A 16919-nucleotide genomic window follows, 5' to 3' on the forward strand; every position below is an offset into this window, starting at 1 on the left:
ATGTTGTGGGTTGTGGAGTGTTGGGTTTTGCTTTTGTTTTTTTTTTTTTGTCTGCAGCACAAAGAAGATTAGAAGAACTGCAAAGTGCAATAGGAAATGCAGAGCAACAAGTTTTGAAAGTAACAGGGGAACTGCAACAACTGGAGGATGCTCTGGCTCAGAAAAAAGTATGCAAAGTAGTTGCTACATGAATAGCAAGGGAAAGTCTTTGAAGCAGTGTTGATGTAGAAAATACGACTCTTTTTCTCCCCATTCTTTTTTAAAGGAGACATTGTACATATGTAAATCCATTTGTCATGCATCAGAAAAATCTTACAGGTTTTAGATAGCTTGTTTATAAATAAGCTGTCAGAGTTGTAGTGCAATTAATTGCATCTAAACATGTTCCATGTGATGCTGATGATAATTGTTAACGTTGCCCAGAATGCTTTGGAAGAACATAAATATGGATTTGAGTACTGCAGTAAGTGGACAGTTAGGGGTCACTGCATTGTGCAGCAAGAGACTTGGATTTGAATTTGAATATACCTTCTCGGTTCCCATAACCATAAGCTTATAGCTCTGTAAAGGCTTAGTAGACAGAGCAGAAAGTAATAGAGTAATGGCCCAACATCATAAGCAATGCTGGTGTCATGACATACATGTTCATGAGAAAGGAAGTTTTACCTAAACCTCTCAGTATAATTGTATGGATTGAATATGTTCTTATTTATCAGAAAAGGCCTTTCCAGGAAGGACTATAACTGTGTATGTTTAGTTGTGCAGCTAATAATAAGCAATGTAGCTACGTAATTGGCAGCAAGAATTAATTTAAGAACACTTACCAGCATAAAACTAAAATTGTATCTTCCATTTCTTCAACTGTCATAAATTGTTGCTATTTTTAGACTTTAAACTTGCCTTAAAATCAATGACCAGGATCTTCCGTATTTTAACTTAAGAAGTCATAACTGTTGGAGTGGGGGGAGGAAAGACAGTCCAGATAGTCATCTTAAGACTGCAAGAAGGAGTTAAAGAGACTTTTGAAGTCTGGTGTGAAGACAAAACACTTCAGCATGATGGTCAAAATGAGGGTTCTGGTGTTTCCTGGTATGGTAGACTAATGTTATGAAATTTCTATTTACCATAAGCAAACTATCATTCTATTTTCTCTTTTTGAGAAAATCCTATGAGTTTTTGTTACCTTAAGAAAATAAAGACTATTCAAATCAATGAATAGATAACTTTTAGGCAACCTGTTAGGCTAAACTAGCAGTCTGATTTAACTTTTAAAGATGTTCTTGATCAGCTGTGTATTTCCAATTAAACTGTTTTATCCAACCCCCTAATACAATCTCCAGATATCACAGGCCAACAAGGAAGGTCTTGAACAGCAGTTGAGTGGAAAGATACAAATCCTGCATCAGCTACACAAGGAAGCTTTAGAACTGGAAAATCAAATGGAGAAACAGAAAAGGGAAATAGGGAAAAAACAGAAAGAGCTTGAAGACTTGCAGAGTTCTCTTGCTTCGGTAAATCCTGAAGACCCAAAACATGTAAGTAAAACTGAAATCTTAAGTTCATGTGTGCTGCATATATTCATGTACTGAGAAATGTAGTAAAGGCTGCTTTAACAGATTACCATTCAGTTACGCCTCTTTGTGAATTATACATTCTTTTCGTATTTATCAGTTTACTTAGATGTTATCATTTGAAAAACATACAACTCATCAGAATTAAAAAAAAAAAACCAAACCCAAAAAAACCCCAAACACACTCCCCCCCCGAACAAAAATAAACTTTGGTAAAACACTTGGGCAACTGATTTTCAATGCAGTTGATGTGCAGCACATTGAGAACTAGATCTTTATGCTTAGCAAAAACATGCTGTGCAGAGCCTTGGAGACAATTTCTGCATAAGAAATCCTTAACGCATCTTTTTGTAGAATCTGGCCTAAAGATTTTTAAAGGTCTGTGTAACTGCTACAGGCCTATAGCTGAAGTCCTGCTTTGTCAGAGAGCTCTTGCATTGGCACAAAAGTCTGTTTGCCAGAGGTCAGCCTAGAAAAACTGTAGTGTCTGAGTAGCAGATGTAGCTGACCTGTCCAAAGTGGTGACAGCTTGTATTAATATTCCAGCCTGTGAACTGCAGACAGCTCAAGGCAGCAGCAGCAGCTTTGGCTTTACACAGTAGTTCAGCATCCTAAAACTAGAATAAATTTTCAATAAATGTAATTCTGAAAAGATTTATACTGCCTTTTTGGTGGGGACTTCTGCCCTTTCTCGGCTGTCACGTACAGTCCTGTCATTACCGGTGAGATTCCACAAGGTCTCAGAGGTACACGTTGCAGGTTTGGGGCAAAGCTGAATGCACCAAGAGGAGCTCTAGCTTGATAGTCTCATTTCTTGGATATCCAGGGTAGCAAGATTTTTTCATTTCTGAGTTATTAGCTGTGTGCAGGTACAGCAAACGTTTATAGACATTTTAAATTAAAATGAAGTGGGATGACTTTTTTAATAGTGTTTTAAAAACGCTTATGTCTTTTTAAATGAGAGCTTTTCAGGCCAGCTTGATGCTTTCAAGTACGCAAAGACAGACTTTAGGCTTGGCTCCTGTTTTCAGCTGACGCCTGCAAACACTTTTAAAAAATGCTTTTTTTTTTTTTCAAATTTTCCCCCCCCTCAGCTGTTAGTAACAGGAGGGCCGTGTGCCTTTCAGGCAGGAGCCCTAAGCGGCTGGCCAGGCCCCTTGCAGGGAGCGAGCCCGGCCCTTCCCGCAGCCGCCCCTCGCTTCAAACGACAACACAGGAAGCGCCGGCCGGGACCAACCGCCGGCGGAGCGGGGAACGGCCCGGGCCGGCGGCGGGGAGCTCCGGCCCCGCGCTCCTCCGGGGCTGCGGAGGCCGTTGTAACAGCCTGCTGCTGGGGGAGCAGAAGCGTTCGGAGCAGATGGGAGACTCCGCTTGATTGCGTTCTGCGCTGAAGACACCGGTTCTTTAGTCAAATGAATTCTAGGGTAGGGGTGGGGCGTTTTCCAAATGATATCGGAGGAAGAAAAGACAAAGGCAAAGCTGTAAGTGTTTGGGTTTTTTCAAACAGGGCTTTTGTGGCTTTCAGCAGCTGCAGCAAAATGACTCAGCAGCAGCGCCTCTACTTGGGTTTTACTTGTTGAAATTTCACTTTTGAAAGCCGAATGGTAGTTTGTCTTTAACAAGGTGACAAGCTGGGTTGTACTAAACTGAATGTTAAAAATAACTTCCGGTTTAATACATTAAAAATACAGCTATGTTTTTACCCATGACTTTTGTTACGGAAGCAACTTTATAAGTGATTTTTCTGAGAACTTTTATTTAAAATTTCTATTGCTAACTCGGTTTATTTTTTTTGAGTAGTAAGAAGAAGGTGCTATTTATCATGGCAGTATAATTCTGTATTTTTCAAAGTTTTCTGGCATTTGAGTTGTTTGCGAGTAATTTCATAGCAGTGAGAAACAGATAGCACTATATCATGTTGATAACCAAGTTTTGTACAGAGCTGAAACTACTGGCTAAATTCATACTAAATGCATGAAGTCCTGACCAAAGTCTTTGAGCTGCGGGTATGGTGTATTTCCCAGAAATATATTTAAAAAAAAAAAAAAAAAAATCTGCTTTAAGTAAATCTTGGCTATAAAGTTGGCCTGATTTGCTGGTTGTACGGACTATTTTCCTTCGGGTGGTGACCTAACATTTTCTAAAGCATCATCTGCTGTGAAGGCAATGCAGGATGACAGGATTAAAGCTGCTGGAGGAAATCTTGTTTGGTCTTGACTGAAAGAGGAAATGGTATGACAAAAAGTAAAGGCAGAAAGAAAGGTAGTAGCCATGAGTAATAATTCATAAATGCAAGCCTTATTCATCATGCCTGGGCAAGGGGGAGACTACTAACGATGCTGTTAGTCACACAGATTGCTTGCCTATCTGGGATTCTTTGTGGGGCAGTAATGTGGAAAAATAACAAAAAAAAAATCAACCAAGCACCACAGCATATGCTGCACTTGTGACTTTTGCTGCCTGTAGTAAGACACTGCGGAACTGTGCTAAAATAATGATTTGACTTTTTTAATTTTAATCTTAGTAATATTGATGTTGTCCCACTTTACCTTTCCAACTGTTAATTTACAGGCTCACATGAAAGCTCAAAAAGCAAGTAAAGAACAGCAGTTTGATGTAATGAACAAACATTACAAACAGCTTGAGAGTCGCCTGGATGAAATGCTTTCTAGGATTGCTAAGGAAACTGAGGAAATCAAGGACTTGGAGCAACAGCTCACTGATGGTAAACTTTTTTTTGTTTTACAGTAGTATTTCTTGCATTTAGGATAACATGACAGTTGAATTGGGCATTCAGGTTTTTTTAACTTTGCTTAAATGAAATACACAGTGTGTAGGAAAAGGTTAAAAAACTATTCTTATCTAAAAGGAGACTTTGGGTAGATTATTTATTTAAAATATGTTCACCTCACTTGTACATGGTTGGGGAAGGCAGTTTGCGGGGGGGTGGTTTTTTGTTTTTTTGGTTTGGTTTTGTTTTTTTTTTCTTTTTTCTTAAGGTGGGGGGGGAAGTTCTGGAAACTGACTTAATAAATCAACAAACTACATTTATGTATACATTTAATGTATACATTTAATGTACACCTAGTCGATGTGAAAGTAAATATCCCAGAAAATAACACGAATATAAAAACTGAAACAAAATTGATTTAAGTGTAAAGGTAACAAATGTCATCTTAAGTAGGGGTAGGAATGCACAAAGAACTGCAGTTTCTTTTTAACTCTTCCAGTGGTCAGGTTAATACAGTAACATGGGAACTCGTAGCCTTTAAAACACAGCACAAACATTTTCTGGTTGCCTTCTAGTTACTTGTTGTTACTACATATTCCAATAGGCGAACATCTTAAGATGAAGAAAGGCGGTTTTGTTTGTTTTGTAAATAAGTGTGGTTTCTTAACTATCTTAAATTTGTTTTGCATTTCTGCAGGTCAGATAGCAACAAATGAAGCACTGAAGAGAGATTTAGAAAGTATTATCATTGGATTACAGGAATACCTGGAAAGTGTTAAGTGTCAGGCGAAACAGGCCAATGATGCATGTAAGGAGTTGCAGAAAGATAAAGAATCTTTGCTACAAAGATTGGCAGATCTAGAGGAGGAAAGAAACAACCTGGAAATAGTTGCCATGGATGCAGAAAATATGAGAAAAGTAAGGCTTAATACTATGTTTCTTCCCAAATTCAGATACCTAAGAATAAACTTAAAAAAAACCCAAAACAACAAAAAAACCCCCAACAAACACAACCCAAAAAACCCAACAAAACCAAAAACCAAATGATCAAATTGGGAATAACAAAGCACAGTTACTTGGATAAAGTAATTTTTTGATGTGGTAACTTCAATTTGATGTTCCTGTGCATATTAAGAACAGAATTTGGCCTTTAAAACCAGTTGCAAGAGACATACAGTAAATCTGTACTTTATGGAAGATGTCTCAGAAATGCAGGCTTTGCCTTTCAGATGTTACTAAAAATGGATTTGCAGTTGATATCATAGTGCATTGCATTAGCGAAAACTGTCTGGACACTAGCCGAGGACGTGTGTGTTACCAGCTTGCATCTGTCCTATCAGCCAATTTCTTAGAGAGCTGTCTTGGTATCCTAATAAGTTTTATGTAAACCTTAATACCAGTGACAAATGTGTACCACTTTAAGCTACACCTTTCTAACTTAAGTGTAGATTTTTGTACAGTCTGTCACAATAGCGTCTTTGACCTGACCTTTGTAGTAGTGCCACCTAGCTTTAAGTTGTAATGTTTAGTGATTAGTGTCTCTATTTTGACCTACCTGTGTCACACTGGCGAGTTTCAGAGTAACAGAGGAAGAGAGGCATGTACTCTTAAGAAATCCTGTCTCTCCTGTGTACATATTTCTAAAATGAATGTAAAATTCCAGGAAATTAAAATGCTAGAAGGCGCACTCCAAGAGCAGCGAGAAATAAATGAATCGCTTAGAGATGCACAAGGGGACATCAGTGCCTATGAGGCTGAACTGGAAGCCCAGCTAAGAGACAGAGACACTGAAGCCAATCAGCATAAAGAAGAATTGGAAAGACTGAAACAACTTAGCCAGGTAAGAACAGAGCTCTTGCACTACCAAAGGGATAATCTACCCCTGGACAAGGGATGACCAAACTTTCTTCCGAACCACATCTCCAACACTGACTTGCAAATAATTGTTGGTTTAGGTGTGCCCCCAAATGGAAGGTGGTATCAGTTTGCTAGGATTTGTAACTCTGCATTGAAGCAAGGTACAGATCATTTGGGGGCCTTGTAGAGAATATTGACCATATTTAAAAGGAGAATCTGCATCTTTTAGGAAAGAGATAAATGTGCACACATCAAAGAAATTACACTAAAGCAGTCTTTTGAAAAGTAGCAGGTGAAAGACAAAGTTTGCCTTTGCTCTTTGTAGTAGAAATGGAGTTTTATAGCAAATATTTATTTTTATTTTGTAATATATTATAAAGAAGTAGCTTTCTGCTGGGGAAGCACAATATATGCTTTAATTTGTACAATCCCATTTATCTTACCGTTGGGGATCCTCATTTGGATTCATGTATGATCATGATGTACAGTCCTATCTTGGTTCAGTTTCCATTCATCAGAAATCAACATGGTGAGGTTTTTTTGCAAGACGTATTCCAACTGCACATTCCAGATTACTGTTTTGCATTTTCATTTCTGCCTGCAAAGTGTGGTGTTCTGTCCCCAACCCTTCCAAGTCTTTTAGTTTTGATGTTTCAGGAAAAACTTGAAAGGTCTCTGTAGAACACCAATAAAACATAAATCTCTCGGTTACCTGGTGGGTAGGACGTGCTCATGCTAGGTCTAGATTAGAATTTACAGTGCAAGTCATGATGATGATGATGTTTTAGGAAATATACCTGTTATGTATATCTGGTAATGGGTTGATTTGGGATGGTTGGGGTTGTTCTGTTGAGTTTTTTTAGGAGATGTTGTCATATTGTTACCATTTTAAGGAACACAGCTGCTGTGTGTTTGGGTGACAGGTTGGGATTGGGAGTGGGGATATTAATCTGAAGGTTTTCTGTGTTTGTAGATGGAACTGTCAGCCCTGCAAGCTGAACTCGAAAAAGAACGGCAAGCATTAGAGAATGCTCTGACCAAAGCACAACTAGCAGAAGAGAAGGAACAACAAAATTATAAGCTCCTTTCTCAGTTCAGACAATTGCAGGTGAAGTATTTCTTGCCTTTAAAATGTTACCTGATACACAGTATGTTTCCCCACTTCCTCAAGCGGAAAGTGGTGAGAATTTTAAAGGATTCTGTATGATCTTGTTTTGAAGTTCAGTAGTATTTATGACTTTTTCTGACTTTAATTTTCTTATGCAGAGACCCTACACGATAGTCTTTTTTTTTTGTCTATTTTAGGTATTTTAGATTGACCTTTAAAATAATTTCAGAGCTGCTCAGTTATACTGCAGAGGGATTGATAAATTGTTATATGTATACCTTCATTTCCCACAAGCTTCATCTAGTACGTGTCAGTAAGAAAACTATTTGGATGCAGAAGAAAAAACTGATCCAATACCTAAACCAGAATTTATTGCCTCTGTTTAAAGCTGTGATCCTGAGGAATCTTACTTAATTGCCACAAAACAGTAATGGTGTCCAGGTACGACAGGCAACAGAGCTTGTGATACTTGAAGTGATAGGCATTTCATAAACTGCATAGGTGTACAGAAATATCTCTACTTTAATACAGTGTCACAGATCAGTGCCTCATCTTAATTGAGATTAGAAACTGAGTGTTCCTCTTCCTAAAGCTGCTGAAAGGTTCAGTCAACAGGATTTCTCTAGGCAAGAGTAATATACTGGGCTCAAGATCTTCAAAATATGGCTGGCAAAGGACACCCACCCCATCCCCACCCCACCCTTTTTTTTTTTTTTTTTTTTTTTTTTTCCTCCCCCCAAGTGCTGGGTGACAGCAGTTTCCCTCAGTGTGGGAAGGCTGGATTCAGTCCTTCTTTGTATCTGTCAGATCCCTTTTTCCCATCTCACATACTCCTCAGAGGATATGATGACCACTAGAATAGAATAGTTCATTTGGAAGGGACCTACAACAAATATCTAGTCCAACTGTCTGACTGCTTCAGGAAGAACTTATAAAGGATCCTCACCAGACATTAGCATTGTCATTTTTGCTGAAGCTTGCTGATGTGCAGAGAAGAGTTCAAGACCTATGGGGCCAGGACAAGAGTGACTCCTTGGTCTAGTGGCTGGGACAGCGTCTGCAATTTTTCCATCTTCTATTATGGATAGATAGTGGGATGGGCTTCTGTATGTCACTGGGCTTTACTTACATAAAGACAGTACTTTCTTAGTTTAAAGAAAGGATAAGATCATTTTTTAACTGGCATTCAAATACTTTTAACATAACAGAAACTGAAAGGCAAAGATTGTTTGGGGTGTTTTGTGGTTGATAGTGGTTCAGGCCACACTGAAAAAAATGTTTGGACTCTTATTTAAAAAAACAGAAAAAAACCAAACAAAAAAACCCCAACCCAACAAAAACTGAACAACAAGAAAAACTCCAAAACAGATCTAGGTATTAAAAATTGTAGCTTTTATTGTTTGTGCATGTTTGCTTATGGTTGTGTGTGGGGTTTTTTGTCTGTCTTTTTTTAGGGAGACAATAATCTACTGAAACAACAGCTTAAAGATCTTCAGAATCAGCTAAACCATGCAGTTGGTAGCTTAATTCATCCGGAGGAGGTCTTAGCTTGTATAAATGAACTCAAGCAAAACCTTCAGACAGGAGTTGGAGAAATTAAGTGAGTAAAATAAAAGTACAAAGAGCATTACATTTGTGCATGTGAAAGTGGGAAGTACATGAGAGCAACAAGGTACATGTGCTGCATCCTACTGAGTGCCACCTGGGACAGGTCAGACATAAACTTGAGCATCCTGTGGTTGTTAAGAGAATATTACCCAAGCTCAGTAATTCCATTACTGAGGGAAATATGCAGTCCTCTTGGGTTTCACTGCAAGGGAAAGAGCAAACTTTTTCCCCCTCTTTAACCCTAGCAACAAAGAATGGTAATAAACAAAGACAGAATGGTATAAATAGAGCCAGGGTGGAGGTCTGTCTGTACTGTCTAACGTGTTCAGTGCTGCACCTGAGTACATTTACATTGGATGTTTTAAACTTGTACTATTGTATTAGGCTTCATTATTTCAGTATCTGGTATCACATTTTAAAATCAATATTTTTCTGTCTTGGAACCTGGATTGTTTCTCTTTCAGGTGTCAGAATTCAGCTGATGTTTTGGGGAAAAGCCTTGCAAATCTACAGAAAGAATTTAATGACATCCTTGCTGATGCTCAGAGGGAAAAAGAGAAAGCATGGGCTAGACAGAGACAATTGCAGGAAGAAATGGTATCCCAGCAGGAAAAACTGGAAGAGGTACAGGAGAAATATAGACAGGCACGTATCAAAACAACAAAAGCAAGAGTAAGACAATTCCAGCTTAGTCTAAAAAACGTAACTTGCAGCTGAAGGATCAAGTTTCACTAGAGATATAGCTTTGCTACCCTCCATCTTCCAGAAGAGTATAATTTTACTAAAGGTAGACAAATTGAATACATTTGCTTGTCAGAAACACATTGATGACTTGCATCAGAGCACGCTGCTGTTACTTGTGATTAGAACGGGAATACTAACCATTATCAGAGCTTGATTTTCCTTTTGTGCACAAATGTATGTCATGTAGTAATTGTCATTATAAAAAAACTGTATAAGCAGGCAAAAGCTTGTGAAGAGGAAAACCAAATAATTGACCACTTCTGTGCTGTGTATACTGTGAAATTCTGGTTAAAGTAGTGAAATACATCAGCCATTCTTGCTTTCTTTTGATAAGTGTTAAATTGGATATTTGACAGGACACGTGCTCCTTTGCAGCCTTTTGTTGGCTTTTATTATATAAAGCTTGCAAAAAATACTGCTTGTAGGAGAAGGATTTAATGTGCATTAAAACTTCTGCAAGCAATCTCTCATTTTAGCTGTATGATAAGGAGAGACCCACTTTTTGGTGTTCATGTTGGAGCCTGAATTATTTATTTATTTATTAATTATTATTAATAGTCCTCATGATTTTTGCCTGATTATTTGGTGAATTAGAATTTAGACTCAATGATATGTCTCAGAAGCAAAAAATAGTTTAATTACATGTAGAAAAAATATAACCACTAACCTCCTTGAAAGATCACTACACATACCACTACCAAAGTAACTTGGGCACTTTTAAAATCTAATAGTTACAGTGGCAAAGCAGTTATTTTTCCTTTCTCTTCTGGTACAAAGTATGCTGGTAACTCCACTTCCCAAAATTTGTTTCTTTAAATCACTAAAATAGGGTGGCTTTTGCTTGAAAAAAAAAATATATATTTCTAGCTACTCATTTTAACTTATTTCACTTATAGGTTAAAGCTGAAAACAGGCAGAATAAGAACAAGGTCCATCAGTTAGAGAATGAAATTCAACGTTTACATGAAAAAATAAAGAGCATGGAAGAAATTCAGGGCCTTGCTGATCAACAGCTCCAAGAGGCAGATGAAGAGAAAGACACTATTCTTGCACAACTGGAAGATTTAGAGAAAAGGGTAGGAATGAGTAAGGACAAGTCCATGTGCTATGTGTGCTCACGAAAAGAAGATTCAAAAACTTCTGAATTATTTTGCTTTCTAAGATAGATCAAATACAGGAAGGAACACAGAGGTTATATTCAACATCCTTCTTTTCCTTAAATTTTATTGGTTGTCCTTGCTTTAATGTTTTTTTTCTGTTACTTCTGTGCATACAATACAAAATGGGATATGTATGGGGAAGAAAGTCGTACCAACAGAAAGCCTTTTTTCTGTGCTGCTTTTTACTTAAAACTTATAAAGCCTATTATTTTCCTGGTTTCAGAAAAAAATAGAAGATGCCAGGGCACAAATGCAATTTGTCAGTCTAGATAAAGAACTGAAGGAATTAAAGAGAGCAATCATCACTTCAGATAAAATGGCAGCCACAGAACTCTCCATTGCTAAAAATCAGCTAAAGGCTCTTCGTGGGACTGTTCTCAGAATTAATCACGAGCGAGCTGAGGTACATCAACATTGAGAATTAATTGCTTGCATATAAGTAGTGCTTTCTAATGCCATCATAATGGGAGCAGTCCTGGTGTTGTGTTTTAAATTCAGCTTCAAAGCTTTTATTCTGAATTGTCCTGCTGCACAGGAGCTCTTGCTTCAGACAATGTCTCATCTTGAAATATAGTAGATAAATGCTTGCTGTGTGTTAGAAGGTGAGGGAGGGGCAAGTTTAATCTCTCATTAACTGAAAGTCAGACAATAGATAATACATTGTTAGGTAAGATAGAAAAGGAAAAGAAGGGACTATGGAACTTTGTTCTTACACTTTGAGTTTTTAAAATTGGGAACCATTTTTGGCTACATATTAACATCTCCTCTGTAGAAATACTGTAAAGTTAGAGGAGAAACATTATTTTACATAAACCTTGCAGTTTCTGGAATTCCAGAACAGACAAGTGCAGATGTTTTGTACTAGTCAGCTTTTCACAAAGCTGCGTGAGACAGCTGCAAGCTTGTGAAGTATTCTTGCAAACTAAAGCTCAAACTAAAATTTCAATTTCAGGAGATTGAGGAAGCTGAAGAGTTCTGTGCTGAGGCAGCTCGTGCAGCCCGGGATCTTGCCAGAGCAGAAGCAGAAATAGAATTGTTACAACAGCTCCTCAAAGAGAAGGAAAAACAGGTAGGTTGCAGTGATGTTTGCTCTATGTTATATCAGGACAATAAAATACTTAGATATAGTTGTTCAGTGAGTTTCTGAAAATGCCATATTTAGAGGTGTCTGCCCTGCCCTTTTTCCTCAAGTTTTCCCAATTCACAATGTTCTTCCCTCCTGATATCTGCCAAAGAACAAAATTAAAACCTCACTGGCTCAAGTAGCTGACTTTTAAGAAAAACTGTCACGTGTTCACTTAAGTGCCTTTACATGACTATGTCTGTAAGCCTTGGTCTTATGAGGGGATGGGAAGAACAATTTTGTTGCATCCAAGTAGTACATGCATTTTCCTGATTGAGCATTTTTGTAGGGACGGATGAGCAGGCTTGAAAAAGTTTTAGCACAATCTAATTTAAACTGAAGTGCTTTGCTTTGATTTAAACTTATATTTTAAATAGTTTCAGCATGAAATGGAGAAAGCTGGCGAGAAGACTGTTGCATCAAGCTCTCAGAAGTTTGAAATTGATAAATTAAAGGAAGCTATGGAGCAACAAAAGGCAGAAATTGACCGTTTAAGGTGGTTGTTGGATAACATTGGGACAGGTAATTTATCTTTTCTCTCCATTTCTTCTGGATAAGCATGGATGCGGAAGACTTTACTTTCTTCTCCATATTTCTTGCTGTTTGATCTGAGAAGCTGTTCAGAGCTCTGGAAGTTTATTCTAGGGGAATAAACTGTTCAGGATACCTTCCTGTGCAGTTCTTATACAGGATACATTCAGTCCTTAAATAACGTGCTTCAGTGGATTCTCTGTATCTATGTATATGAAGCAAAAAGCAAGACAAAGTGCAGTTATGTGAAATGTATGGGTCTTTGCTTCTTCAAATATGAAGAATGGAGGATATGGATGGTTACGGATCAGCAGTGGCACTAGCACTTCTAGGTTTCTACCTTTGCCAGTTGCCATGCCATGTGACCTTTGGAAATGTAGTTAAGTTTTTCCTCAATTTGAAAATCAGAATGATAGTGTGTTAGTTTTCATTGGTTTGTATTAACAACACTTTTACAACTATTTAGAAAACACTAGTTGTGCTATGCGTTCAGTTTGTACTGCTGTAGAACACTGTCAAAGATCTATATATAAGGAAAAATGAGCATCAGTTACCTGTATATGAACTTGCATTTCTACAATCTTAACACGACAAACTTGCAAGGACCAGTGTATGTCTACATCATGATATAATGTTTAGTTTGTTTCCCCCGGCAATTCATTTTTTTAATATTGTTTCAGGTTAACAGGATAACAATGAGGGAAAAGCTGAATGCAGTATTTATGACTTAATTCTCTGCCTTATATACACCTATAAAACTGTGATTAATTTGCAGGTAACAAAGATGAAATTGGCAACTTACAAGATGAAATTGCAGCACTCAAAAATGTGCTTTCATACCAGAATGATTACATTACCAGTATAGCGGATCCGTGGAGAAGAAGGGGATACTGGTATTACATGCCATCGTCACAGGTCAGAAAAAAAGATCCTATTATGTGGAAAGCCATTTGATATGGGAAAGTCCATTATAAACTTCCTAGGTCTGGGAGAGACTTAAGAAAAAATATTGGCTGGCATATAAGAGAAATACTGAAACAAGACATAGACAAACGTTCCCTGATAAAGCCTATTACTCTGTAGTGATAGGAATCTAGTCTACGTAAAATTTGGAGACAATTATTCAAAATGCAGTACTGTAAATTCATTTAGGTAAAGGTTAAAAGGGGACATTACAGACAAAAATTTCTTGTAAAACAGCATTTGTCTGAATTTAAGAGAAATATTGTTAAAACAGACGTAGTGCTTGCTTTTAAAAGCAGCATGATGTTTGGAAGTGAGAGAAAGCAGAGTATGTATAGCCTGTTCTTGAAAAATCAGTGCTTCAGAATGTCTACAACAAATAATTTATTTTACGTGATTTGTTATTTCTAGATTAACACATACTGTTGTTTTTTTTTTAGGCTTCAACTCCTGCTTCCCATAGCACAAAAGATTCTGGAGTTTGTTTACTGTGTTCTGGCATGTCCCAACCCAGAAGAGGGTGTGGTCAGGACAGACAGAGCAGGAAGGAAGACTTGCCCAGTCAAGGAGGATGTTGGGTTTATTCACCAGTCAGAACTAGGTTGTGCAAAACAGAGTCTGGTAAAGGTAAGTCAGTCTCATGGTCTCAGAATGTTTAGGACCATACTAAAGATGGACTTGCTTAGAGTTCACAGTGAATTTTTTTCGATGTGCACAAGCGAATTATAAATGTTTATTACTGTTGAACTCATAATTTGGTTTAAGTAGCATTTATTACACTTTTGTACATTACATAGATTTTAAAATATGCATTTGAAGAGTATCTTTTATTGAAAAAGTTATTAAAAATAACCTTTTATTTTGGTTTGGGTTTTTTTTGGTAAAGATGGAAGAGCGAAAGACGATGGTGAAGGAAATGAAGAAACTCGTGTTCCCAAAGACCTGCCCTTTGTACCACCACCTGGTACAGTTATTTACACAGTCCTTCCAGATGGTGCCCCTGTACCTCAGGGAACTGTGGTTTATGGTCCTCCTCCTGCAGCAGCAAGTGGAGATTCAATTGCTCCTGGATCTGTTATCTATGGCCCACCTCCTGTGGGAGCCCAGGTTGTTTATGGCCCTCTTCCTCCAAACTTCACCGTCCCACTCATTCCTGTTGGAGTGCTTCACTGCAATGTGCCTGAACATCATGATTTGGTAAGATAGAGCTGTGAGCTGCAGGTTTAACCATAGCCAACTGACTTATGAATGGATTAGGAAGATCTTTTGACCTATGCTTTCTCAAAAAAAATGCAAAGAACCAAAACCTCATTTTCATATATTAGATTGGTCTAGTTTTTCAAAAAAATAACAAAGTCCTTGCTAGAAAGGTTCTGGACCTGAGAGAGCTTGCTGATAAGAATGTTCTACCTTCAGTGCTAGTAGTCTGGTCTTTGCTATCTGTAGCTGCTCCTGTGTCTCAGGAGGACTGAAGTAGAAAATAGGTCTTGGATTTTGTTGTTCTATTTCCTGTATGTAGGAGAGTGAAGTCTCAAGGCTAGAAGACACCGTGTATTATTTAAAGTCTCGGAAATACAAAGATAAATGGTCAGAGGCAGCTGAGCATAAATGTAAAAAAGAGGTGGAAAAATTGCGTCAAAACGTTGAAGAACTTCTGCATGAAAGAGAGGAGTTGGAACATGAAGTAGCAGAGCTACGACGAGCAGCTCAAAAACATAACAAACACAAGTAAGAATATTGCACTAGAATGCCTTTGAAGTAAGCGTGTGGAAATACCTAAATATTTTTCTAATAAAAATCAATTTTGACTCATGTACAATTAATGTAAATGGACTAGAACTTCAGGAGGCTCCGGGCCTCTGGCATTTTGTATTTTAATTCCCTGTCTTTCTTCCTGACCTTTTAGGGACTTTATTCAAGGGTATACTGACAACCTTATTGTGGATTTGCAGTTAGAAGAGTCTCTTAAACATCATGAAGATATTGCAGATGAAATTGAATGTATAGAGAAGACTCTTCTGAAACGACGAGCAGAGCTTAGAGAGGCAGATAGGCTACTTTCAGAAGCTGAAGTGGAACTTGAGAGCACACGGGGGAAAGTAAGTAAAGCTGTAACTCTTAAGTGCAGAAGGATTTGCATGTTGCATTAAGACAGTTTTAAGCAGAGGATTTTTGTTTGTCTAAGCAGTTCATTTTCACTTTGATAACCTGAAGCCTCTTAAAATGCTTCTATATGAAAATAGAAGTCGCGGGAAACCTGTGCTAAGAGAAACTGTTTCAGTCCTTGCCAAAGAGGAGGAAGCTTTTCTGCTCTGGACAAGAGAGGGGAAAAAGTTCTACTTCATGGTATAGAGAGGGAGAAAGCTCAGGTGGAATACTCAAGCCAGGAGGAGGTCATCTTTAGACAGCTAACCTGCAGGTTTGGGATGTGGAAAACATAAGATGGGAATGTATTGTCTCAGTAATCTTCAATTTTTGCTCTAGACTAAAGAGACTATTCAAAAGTACAATCATGCCAAACAGCATTTGTCCCGTACTGAAACTGAGGGAAAGGAGCTAGAGCGAAGGGCTCGGGAAATGGCCATTAAACTTGTGAAAGCAGATCAGCAGTTAAGGTACACTTTTTTTTGTGAATTTTTATCAAACGGGGATGAGGAGAAAAACAAGATTCTTTCAGATATCAAGATAGTGCTTTTGGAGGGGGAGAGCTGTTAAAATGTTAATATGAAAAGGCATAAATGCTTCTTCAGGTTATTACAGGCAGATACAAGGGATGTAGAACAGCATAAGAGGGAACAAGAAAGTGTTTTGAAGGAAATCAACAAAATGGTGGCTGCAAGAGACTCTGAGTTCCAGTCATTAAACCAGAAGATAGAAATGCTAACTGAAAGGTAAGTATTTTTAATTTACTATAGAGTGTATTAGATAAAATAAAGACATCCTCCTCCAGTAAGTTACTGCCTAAGGTGTTCTTGTTTCTTCTGAGTCATGTTTTTATCCTCATTGTCAGTCTTCAGAAGCTTCAAGGAGATATTCAAGTTGCAGAAGGTAATGAAGAACATCACCTCCAAATCCTTAGAGAAGCAGAAAGCCTTCTTCAAGGCAAGAAAACTGAACTGGAAAGACTGAAGGATCAGGTAAGGCTTATCTTATTAACTCTGGATGATCCATTTTGTTGGTTTTGATGTAACTGAAAGCTGAGAAGAGTCTCAAGTTCTGAACTGCCTTGTCTGCAGAATTTAGTTCTTAAGTTTATTTTAATATCAGTGGTTTGAATTGTCCTTGGTTTGTCTCATGACAAGTATGATCCCAATCTCACTGGCGTTTCTGCATAACAAATGTTACTGCAGAGTTCTCTATGACAGTCCTTATTGCATTTCAGAATAAGAAACTTAACTCTCTGAGGTACAGGACTGCACAGCCCAGAGCAGAACTTAGTCTTTAGTATTGGCTTTATTATGCAGGTTTAGCAAATGAAGCTTATTGCTCTGATGGGATCCTTACACGTTATGCAATTCAACTA

The 16919-nt window shown here is 37.9% G+C and overlaps 1 protein-coding gene across 7 annotated transcripts in view; it reads left to right on the forward strand.

Annotated features, from left to right (window-relative positions):
- CNTRL (centriolin) overlaps positions 1–16919 on the forward strand; it is a 35931-nt gene that overhangs the window by 8324 nt on the left and 10688 nt on the right. For 5 of the 7 annotated variants that reach the window (XM_069771177.1, XM_069771182.1, XM_069771180.1 and 2 more), the window contains 20 exons: positions 58–167; positions 1341–1535; positions 4143–4296; positions 5000–5220; positions 5966–6142; positions 7133–7267; positions 8722–8867; positions 9340–9520; positions 10516–10695; positions 11003–11182; positions 11732–11848; positions 12280–12424; positions 13209–13348; positions 13837–14023; positions 14283–14593; positions 14916–15124; positions 15303–15495; positions 15881–16011; positions 16147–16287; positions 16407–16533. In XM_069771177.1, coding sequence (XP_069627278.1) covers positions 58–167; positions 1341–1535; positions 4143–4296; positions 5000–5220; positions 5966–6142; positions 7133–7267; positions 8722–8867; positions 9340–9520; positions 10516–10695; positions 11003–11182; positions 11732–11848; positions 12280–12424; positions 13209–13348; positions 13837–14023; positions 14283–14593; positions 14916–15124; positions 15303–15495; positions 15881–16011; positions 16147–16287; positions 16407–16533 — 3380 coding nt within the window. Of the gene's footprint in view, positions 1–57; positions 168–1340; positions 1536–2802; positions 3053–4142; positions 4297–4999; positions 5221–5965; positions 6143–7132; positions 7268–8721; positions 8868–9339; positions 9521–10515; positions 10696–11002; positions 11183–11731; positions 11849–12279; positions 12425–13208; positions 13349–13836; positions 14024–14282; positions 14594–14915; positions 15125–15302; positions 15496–15880; positions 16012–16146; positions 16288–16406; positions 16534–16919 lie in introns of those variants that run through there. The other 2 variants (XM_069771178.1, XM_009926827.2) reach the window with 2 other exon arrangements.

The sequence above is a fragment of the Haliaeetus albicilla genome, chromosome 26 (assembly GCF_947461875.1).
Source record: "Haliaeetus albicilla chromosome 26, bHalAlb1.1, whole genome shotgun sequence".
In the NCBI taxonomy this organism is placed as follows: Eukaryota; Metazoa; Chordata; class Aves; order Accipitriformes; family Accipitridae; genus Haliaeetus; species Haliaeetus albicilla.